Genomic DNA, 10,077 nt, shown 5'->3' with positions numbered 1-10,077 from the left:
CAACCCCTTGTGGTTCAGGCTAAACTTTAGTAGTGTAACCCGGTTCATCCAAGGCGGGATTTCCTAAGTCATGTCACAGACAGTACTTTTGTAAACCCCTCTCACAGTTACAACATGGAACAACATTACAATAGTCATTGAGCAGGTGGGGGAGTGAGAAACAATTACCCAACTAAACAGATTTTTAAACAACTTAATCCATATGTGCATCGGCACAAATATCATACTTCAAAGAATAGGGCTTTGTAAAAGGTGCACACAGACTTCAATAACCAATCCACCAACTCCCCTCCCCTCAACAGGGGAATGGATGCAGTGGTATTGCAAGTTGGAAGGTTCTGTAGATTTCCTTTCTCTCATTGGATGCTTTCGTCATTATCCCCAACCAATAAATCTGAACTTTAAAAAAGGTCCACACATTTTTTAAGGAGCCTCACAGGGTCGCTCGGAAGAAGGGGCCAAAGGTGAATTTGTGTAGAGGCCATTAGTCTAGGTCTGTATGCTCCATGTGTAGACCGCTAGTCTGGGCATGCAGGCACAGTGAATGTGTCCAAGTGTAACAGGCAACAGATGTTAGGTGAGTTGTTTGTGAAAGGCATGTACTGGGGAATAAAGCTGCTAAACAAACGTATACATGAAAAGAAAAGACAAACCATACATTTTTTCAGGCATCACTTTATTGGTCTGCTTAGGAGGTAGGTTTGGTACACTGTGAAATATTGCATTTCCTGTGTGCAGAATAGGCCTTAGGTACCTGCAACCTGTGCTTCTAGGTGACTCTCTTGCTTCTGGCAGTGTTTGTGAGATTGTACATGTCTCCCTCTTGCCTTTGGTTCTGGGCAGACCAGCTGACCCAGATTTTAGGCTATATGGAAATGGAATAGATAGGACAAACGTAATAAATAACATGTTTTTTTTCATTTGGAAAACTACTTGGTGACCAATTCCAGACTCCAACAGGGCACTAGATTCCAACACCAGAATTTAACAGGGGAGCAGAATCTCACGGAGAAAAAGAAGATAGAGATCCTTTCCAAGAAGGGGGAGACTACCTCTGCTGCTGCACTCAACTCTTCTGAGATGCCTTCACTACCCCAGGTTTGTCTTGGCAGATTTTGCTTTGGTTCCAGATGAGGCATTGCTGACTGTGTAGGTTCAGGACAGAAAAGATCTGCTCGTAGTGTCTGTTGGGGATTCTGGAGGTTCCCTCCCCACTCTGAGCCTTCCTAGTACCTGAAGAGTGAGGCACGCCTCGCACCTTCGATCCCGCGGGCAAAGAGGTTAACCAGCTGGCAGTGCACTCTGAAAGAGAGGAGATAATGAATTAACAGAACCATCTGGGAGTTGTGTATGGTTATTGTGACACCCATAGACACCGACTGTGCTCCCCACTACATTCACTCCTACTGGAAACACCCTTCCTGCGGTGCTCTTACCTACACCCCAGAATAGATCTATGTGTTTTGCCTGAAACATTGTATAGCACAATGATCATAAATTAGAAGGTTCTGAATGAAATGGAGGTAAACGAAAATAAACAAACTGAAAAAAACAACAAAATGTGAACAATTCCAGAGAAGAAAAAAAAACAGGAAACTAGAGTGGCGGAGAAAGGGGAGTGCCTGTATTCAATTCCCCCAGTATCCTCTCAGGTTTCACTCCTTTTCTTGACTACAAACAAGTAATTCTTGCTTCCTCTGACCCCCAATATCCTGACACCAGTGCTCCAGATAGGATTTAGAAGTGGGAGTATTTTACTCCCTTTTTAAAAAAAAAGTTGTGAGTAAAATTATTTTTTATAAACTACCAAAACCCTATTGTACCTGGAAAATTGAATATTTTTGGAATACTTTTTTGCAGCTAGTTATTCAAGCACATTAAAAGATACATGTTTACCTCTTCAGGATTAGGCCGCAATAGGAGTTTCTTCCTATGGTACTAAGTGCACTACTGGTCCAAACATATCAACAGAGCTGTGTTGGTGAAAGCAGGGGAACACGTCCCTATGTGGCGGCCTGCTCATTTTTGTTGGAAGCATTTGTACTCCCTGTTTTTAGTTTTTGGGCGTATTTGCCTATTTTCAGTGAGTACAAGTGGCAGATAGACACCTTATCTGTATGGCTGCCTGGCCCCTTCACGTCCTCCATCACCCCTCTGGCAACTTTGACCGGCTTAGTCTCCCCCTCTGACCTTTCATTGTATTTGTATTGCTGAGCGCCTTTTAAGATTTCCCCTAGCTCTGCCAGCATGCTTAGTATTGCAAACTACCTCTGCATCCTACATCTTCTCTATAGGAATGATACTCCAAATTGTATGATAATTCATCACTCTAAATGTATTTTTCAAAATAGAAAATGGCACTCCCGTGTACCATTCTGCCAGTGGCACCAAGATGCAGCTGTCTGGAATGTCCTCATTGCACCCCCAACCAAAGGTATTCAATGGAGCTTGGTAGTGAGCTCGGTGATGTGGGAGGGATGAGGGCAGGCTTGAGGAATATTGGGTCCCGGGAGAAAGGTGGTGTTGAACGTAAGACTAAGGGCATCAGCGTGAAAGTAGAGAGTATCTTACACTTGTTCTCAACCTATACAATGTCTATAAGACACTTTCAATCAATACAGGCAACTTTTTCAAATCTATGCAGTTCCGGCCTGGTAACCAACCAAATCAGTGGATACCAGCATCTCTTCCCACTGCCTTCAGTTCCCTAGAATTCCTTAAATGGAAGTCCTCTTGCCACACTCCAGCACTCTACTTTAGAATAAAGGCCAAACGAGAAAACCAAAAACTCCAAATCAACAGGTTAGTAACTACAGTACTTTGGGTGCATGAGCTGCTTTTTCTTCATATTTGATTAACTTCTCCATTAAGGGTGAGCCTGGCTCTACTTTGGACCACAGAACAGCAGCAGCATCTTTGGTGAAACTCTGTAGGTTGTCAACTGCAAGGTTGAACCAACTCCAGGAACGCAAGATGGCAGAGGACCATGCACGAAGCACATCACAACTAAAGAGCGCAACAATATAACCTGAATATGCTGTGTTGCATTTCAAACAGGCGACTGTCTCTTAAGATGTGATTTTAAGAACTCTGACATATACTCTGGTCATCAAAGAGCAAAACTGTTCCTGGTACAGATTAGTGACCCAATGAATTTTTCAATTTGTCAGGATTTGAAGTTTTTTTCTACAACTGATGAAATCAGATGGAGGAACATGATGAAATGTGGGGGAAGTTCTTGGCTGTTTATTGCTAATTACTAAGAGTGCTGATGGGCTCTACTTTCTCTGATTTATGTATGCTGGACTGTGGTCGTCTATTCCAGAGCTCGTTGCTTTGTACACATCTTGCTTTACACGTGAAATTGCTGTAATGAAGTTAGCAATTACTAGAACAGACAATAAGCAAGGAAATGTTTTTGACTGTGTAACGTGTGCTGTTCTGTTAATCTGACCCTCGTTTTTGACAAGATTATCCATTTTTATATTCAATGTGTGCTTCCGCGCCCCTTCCATCCTTGGCTTTGCTCGTGCCCGCATGCCCTTAGCCCGCGTGCTCCCTCGCAATCCTTCATCGCCTGTACTTCCGTGCCCTCGCTAGCAACCACGCGCCCTCTGCGCGTCCTTGCTCCCCTGCAGGCACCCCTCTGTGCTCCCCCCTCTTTCCCTCCCAGGCCCTGTTGCTACATTGTGTTGCTCTATTTCTTCTTCTGGGCCCCTTGCTTATTGCACTGTTCCTGTTTGTTTTTGCTTTCTTGACTACTGTTATGTGTACGGTCTACCTCCATTTGTTTCTGTTATTCTTCTCCCTCGGTTCCCTTTGATCGCTGCCCATTTATCTAGTCCTGGCTCTGCCTGTTCCCTGCTGTGTCCTTCTCTTTTAGGTGCCCTTGTCCTAGCCATATACAGTACTGACTACCTATGTATGTTTACTCACAATTCTCCTTAGGTTCCCTTGATCTTCGTTTTCCAGCCCCTGCTCTGCCTGGGTGTTCCCCTGTTGTGTCCTTTTTCCTTTAGGTCCCCTCATTCTTACTCTTAACTGGTTTGTGTTTCACTTCTATTTGATTACTCTTCTCTTTGTCCCCTCAAGCCCTTTGTTAATCAGTTATTATTTATCACTTGTTCGCGTCTCGTTCCGTCTCATCTGCTTGCACCCCCCTTGTGTCCTCACCCAGTGTCTCCCCCCTTTCCATTTTCCCTCTCCTCGACTCCCCCCTCTTCCTCTCTCCTCTTTCTCCCCCACCTCTGCATCCTCTATGGTGCTCTCTGTTTCTCCTATCTTCTCTAACTGTGTTTCTATTGACTATCCTGCTCTTCTCACCAAGTCTGGTAAGAAGTTGTTCAAAAAGGATATCCTGTTCTCCAACCCAGGCCTCCCTATCACCGATATCTATACCAGCACTTCCTCCAGACAGACGCCCACCAACATCCTCTGACGTTCCTTCGCCAGACCTATGGACTCCTCATATGGTCTCTGTGCTCTGTCCTTTTTCTTCCTCTCCCATTAATGGTGGTACCCGGTGGGAGGCCCTCCTGGCCCACTTTTGACTCCCAAGGTCATCATTAATGTTTACCTGAATGCAAACGTCTTGGTCCAAGGCCCTCAGTCCAACCCCCTCCTCTTTGATAGACGCTTCCCGCGCCTTATCAATTTCCTTTCCTCTCATGCTGTCCCTTATCTGCCTTCTTTAGCTCCCTTGCCTCCTCCCTCTGCACCTCTCTGGCGCCCTCATCTTCCTCCTTGGTTACCTTGCCCTCTCCTCCTTCCCTCCCTCGGGCTCCTTCTACACTTCGTCAGGGTTTACCTCTCATTTCTACCCCTTCCCGGAAGTCTTTTACGGTAGGCAACCTTCTCCATTTTCCACTCTCAACTCTCACTTCGCTGTCAAACACTCCTCTGACATCTGCGGTCTTCTGGAAGAACTCAACCTTGATGTTCTCGGACTCACCGAGACATGGTTCACAGCGAGCTCTGTCACAAGTTTTGACACCCTCGTCCCTGATGGCTACAAGATCTACTCCGTGCCCCGACCCAACCGTTCCAGTGGGGATGTAGCCTTGATCTTCCGAGCGTGGATTCCTGCCTCTATCATTCCTATGCAGGCCTACTTCTCCTTTGAATGCCTGGTCTGCAGGCTCTCTCTCTCACCTGGCCACTCTCTCACTGTGGCTACTATCTACCGGCCACCTGGTAAGATAACCTCTTTCCTCTCTAAGTGGGCGGACCTCTCCTCTTCCCCCCACTGGCCTTGACCACTCCACCCCTCTTCCTTGAAGATCTCAATATCCACCTGGATGCTTTCTATTCTTCCTCTGGACTTTTTAGCGACCTCTGACTCTCTCTCTATTCTTCCCTCTGGCCCGACTCACTCTGCAGGGCACACTCTGGATGTTCTGATCTCCTCAGACCCCACCCCCCCTCTATCCCTCTCACCACTCCTCTCTCCTGGAGTGACCACTTTCACCTCTCCTCTCCTCTCATCCCTTCAGGCTGTGCCAACCACCAAACTGCCACCCACCTTCTTGGTCATTCGACTCATGAAGCGTGTGTCAGTTGAGGCTTTCGCCACCACCTTCTCTCCTCCTACAACTCTGGCTGACTCAAAGCACTTTCCAAGCTCCACTCTTCTTCTATCTCTGATACTCTTGATGTACTTGCCCCTGTCATGATGATCCGCTTGAAGCCCAAAGCCAAGTGCAACTCCTGGTATGACTCGGACCCCGTCATCCTTAAACGCAAGTGTAGGATGGCTGAGAGGAAATGGCAGGCTTCCTGTGCATCCTCTGACAAACTGACCTGCCACCTGCTCCAAAAGCAATATCGAGTCACTGTCCTGACCAAGAAGAGCGCTCATATCCAAACCCGCATCTCTGTGGCATCTAACAACTCGGCCCAAACTCTTCTGCAAGGAGCTTGCCAATCCTGCTGCAGTCTCTACCTCTCCTGTACCCTCCCAGGTCTTCTGCACAGCCCTGGCTTTTCATTTCATCTCTAAAACCCAGGACATCCTGTCCACCCTCTCCTCCTTCTCCCTCTAATTTCTCCTCTACCTTCAGCCTCCATGTAGCCTCCTCTCCTCCTTTGCCTTTCCTCTTTTCACCCCTGACAAGGTTTCTAGACCAGTCTGATCTATGAAAGTCTCATCAAAACAGGTTCTTCCCCGTTCTTCCAAAACCATCAAGGACCACATTGACAGCGTCGCTCCAGCTTTGGCCGACTTCTGCAACCACTCTTTCGCCACTCGAACATTCCGCTCCCCCCCGAAGCACTCTCTTGTGCATCATCTTCTCAAGAAACCCTCAGCCGACCCCTCCTGTCCGGCTAACTATTGTCCGAGCTCCATTACTCCTTTCCTGGGCAGACACTTGGAAAAGCTGGCCATCTCCCAGTTTAATATTCACACTGAATATGTTAGTTGTCTCCATGACAATCAGTCATAAGCACAGGATCTGCTCTCCTGAACATCCGCGAAGACCTGGTCTCTAACCTTGAAGCTAATCACCCCTCTGTCCTTATCTTACTTGATCTCTCTGCTGCTTTCGACAAGGTCAACCATGCCATCCTGCTCAACCGGCTCTGTGATAACCTGGGTATCATTGATTAGGCTCTGGCTGACCCCTTTCCTCTCGGACTGACCCTCCCAGGTCCAACTTGGGTCCTTCCTCTCTATCTGACTCTCTACCTGTGGTGTTTCCCAGGGGTCTTACCTTTCTCCCTGGCTGTCCAACCAATACCTGGCACCTCTCGCTCACCGCTTTGCTGCTCTTTTCTCCAACTTTCAGTGTTATGCGAACGACATTCAGCTTGCTTCCAGCCTCCGCTCTGCCGCCTCTTTGCCCTCTCTCATCCCGGATTATCTCGCCGCAATCCAGGAGTGGTGTGCCGCCAATGATCTCTGCCTCAATGCTAGTAAGACAGAGATCCTCCTCATCGGCACACCTGCACCTTCTTTTCCTGTCACACTCTGGCCGGCCACTCTTGGCCCTCTTCCTGCTCCCTCCTGTGAGGCTCAGAACCTCAGGGTCATCTTTGCCTTCACACTCTCCTCCTTTCCTCGCATCTCTGACGTCTCTAAGAAGTCAAACTACCAGCTGCACCTCCTCAGAGGTATTCTTGCTTTCCTCACCTTCCCCCAGAAGCTCACTACTTCCAGAGCTCTCGTTCTATCTAGCTTGGACTATTGCAACAGCCTCTTTTTAAATCTACCTGCCTCTACTTTCTGTCCTCTACAACTCATAAAGAACAGGACTGTGAGACTTGTACTTGTACTTGGCCTCAAGCCTAGGGATTGTATCTCTCCAGCCCTGACATCTCTCCATTGCTCCCAGTGGCTGCAAGGATGAAGTTCAAGACCCTCTGCATTGTCCACAAGGCCGCCTGGGGCCGCAATCCATCCAACTCTATTTTCGTACATATCTTCCTACTCAAGCTTTTCGCTCCTCCAACTCCTTGAGGGTCAGTCGCTTCTCCAAGCAATGAGTTGGGGGGCAGATCTCTTTCTTCGGCTGGCGCCTCCCTCTGGAACAGCCTCCCCGCCTCTCTGAAACTTGAGTAGAACCATCTCTGGTTCCGCAAGCACCTCAATACCTTCCTCTTTGCTTCTGCCTTTTCTCTTCATCTCCCCTGCTGATCTCCTCTCTGATACTGCACTGGTCACCTGGCTACCCTCTGAATTCAGGCCCAGGTCCATGCCCGCCCGGTTGCACCCCTGCACTGTCTCCTGGCAACCCTTGCACTTTGGTCTGTATCTGCACTAACTAGACATCTACTGTCTGCACTTTAACCCTCGCACTTGCCACTTGCTGCCCGCACTACTTGTTTTTATCCCATGTTCGGCACTTGCCCGTTCTCCCCCTAACCGCCCTCCAGGTACTTTTCCCCTGCCCCCTGCTCTTGCACGATCTTAATGTCACTGGGCCTAGTAAGGTCGTTGTCTTTGTCTTCCCTCTGTTTCCTCCCCTTGCCTCGTCACGCCTTGAAACTCTTGTGTATAGGCACGTTATAAATGCCATATCATATCAATGAATCTGATTTGGGAACTATTTTGCTAATTCTAGTCTAGTTATTAATCTTCATCTCAGTGGTATACTTCTTTCACACTTTTACCTTCTTAGATAAATCTTGTGCTTGTAAAATGACTGCAACTTAATACAAAAAGAGGATTATGTGATGAATCCAATGGACATCTCACGAAAAAGCTACCTAAAGTCTCCTCTCAGGTGGCCAGGGAAAGGCAGGTGCTTCCTGATCCTGACCCTGGGGGCACTGTTAGCCGGGAGGGATCACTTGGGAGGAGAAGGGTCCCAGGGAAATAGGAGGACTTCATGGGACGCAGTATTTGTCTACCTCCAGGAAAGGGGTATCATTAATGCCAGTACATGTAATGGCATGTAGCCAAAGAGACCAGGTGTTAATTATAACAATGTGAGTGAGGACAATTGTAACCAGTCATGTCTTAAGGGTAAGAAAGGCTCTTACCAAAATGGTAACACTCCCAGAAATTGGAAATCCTACGAGTCTCAGGAAAAGCTTGCAGAGGTAGGCCCTCATTACAACTCAGGCGTTAAGGGTTAACGCCACCGTTAACCCTTAACGCCTGATTCCCACCTTAACGCCTGCTTTTTGCAGGCGTTAAGTTCCATGGTGCTAAGGCACCTTGGTGCTAATTACGGCACCGTAATTTACGGTGCCGTAATTAGCGCCTTCCCCACTCCCATTATGCCCTATGGGGCAAAAATGGGAATGGGGAAGGGAAAATGGGAAATGGGGATTTACCGCCCCACTCACCTTGTAATGGGGCGGTAAATCCGCCATCCACCATGGTGTAAACGTAGTTTACACCATGGTGGTAAAGTTGGTGCACTTAGCACCTCAGTTGTAATGAGGGCTGTATTCTTAAACTACTAATCTGAAACTGAAAAAAAAATCAATTCTCTATGAAACCAAATATACCTTTTTGTCCTTGTGATACTCCTTTTAGGAAAATGCTTGAGGAGAAAAGGGAACTTTGTGGGGAAAATCTCATCAAAAGAACTAACTTTTGTGATAGGGACTTCAAGTCCTAGAATTCCCAGAATACCGGGACGAGGAAGAGGGCTGCAGAGGCACAGTGTTGCAGAGTGCAGCCCACTGGGATTAATGACCCAGATCCTAGGATGGATGAGAGGCATTAAAGGTTCCCTCAGGTGCAGGCCATGGGATTAGGAGCAAGATCCAGAACGAGATTGAAGTGGAAGGAGGCTGAGGCAGCAGCAGGAGGAGAGCAGTAGCAGCAGTAGTAGGTGGTGGGGTTTTTCACTTTCCACGAAGCAGCAGAAGAAATTGCGGTAGAACCAGAACGCTAGGACCAGAGTGGCGAGAGACGATGTCAGCCTTGAGAGGCATGTGGTTAGGAGATTTGAGCTACAGAGGTCGCGCAGCGGAAAGCGCATCCGCCTTTCACTTTACCCAACAGGCACCATTCAGCGGTGGCGGGTGAGCACTGAGACACTGGGGAGAATTCCGGCTGAAGAAGCCATGCAGTGGAAAGCGCACCCGCCTTTGACTTTCCCCAAAGTGCAGCGTTCAATGGTGGCAGGCGAGCACCAGAATGCCGGTGAAGCCGCGAGTACTCAAACGCGGGTGGACATGCAGAGGAAGTTGCTGGGCCGCGTCGGAGAAGAGCATGAGACTGGGAGCAGTGAAGTACATGGACGCAGACTTCATCCATGAGTAAACTGTCAAATTATGACCCCGGAGTGCTCCGTGGTTACTCGTTGCATGAACCCAGTCACATTATTGAATACCGACCTAATGTAAAACTGATTACTGATGTTAACCTATACCAAGCTGATGTAAACAAAAGCAGTTGGCAAACAGACACCCCAAAGATTCAATATGAACGAGGTGGTTGCTATATGATGGGTGTTAAGAATAACCAACCATCAAAGGTGCAATATATAAAGAAGGGAACCCAAACCATCATTGCAAAGCCAAGCAGGACATACACTAAGACTCTTGACAAATACCCTGGGTTACCCAAGTCAATGGAAGAAATCTAAACATACCAAGCGGAAGATTTGTAATCAGCATTTG

At 47.7% G+C, this 10,077-nt stretch overlaps 1 protein-coding gene across 3 annotated transcripts in view; it reads right to left on the bottom strand.

Moving 5' to 3' along the window:
• Positions 1 to 665: 665 nt before the first annotated feature.
• LOC138567235 (ceramide kinase-like) overlaps positions 666 to 10,077 on the bottom strand; it is a 276,517-nt gene continuing 267,105 nt past the window's right edge. For all 3 annotated transcript variants that reach the window (XM_069645230.1, XM_069645232.1, XM_069645231.1), the window contains one exon: positions 666 to 1,302. In XM_069645230.1, coding sequence (XP_069501331.1) covers positions 1,227 to 1,302 — 76 coding nt within the window. In that variant the 3' untranslated portion in view covers positions 666 to 1,226. The remainder of the gene's footprint in view (positions 1,303 to 10,077) is intronic.

The sequence above is a fragment of the Ambystoma mexicanum genome, chromosome 2p (assembly GCF_040938575.1).
Source record: "Ambystoma mexicanum isolate Mex_15411 chromosome 2p, UKY_AmexF1_1, whole genome shotgun sequence".
NCBI classification, from domain to species: Eukaryota; Metazoa; Chordata; class Amphibia; order Caudata; family Ambystomatidae; genus Ambystoma; species Ambystoma mexicanum.
This window is presented reverse-complemented; position numbering and strand designations above follow the sequence as displayed.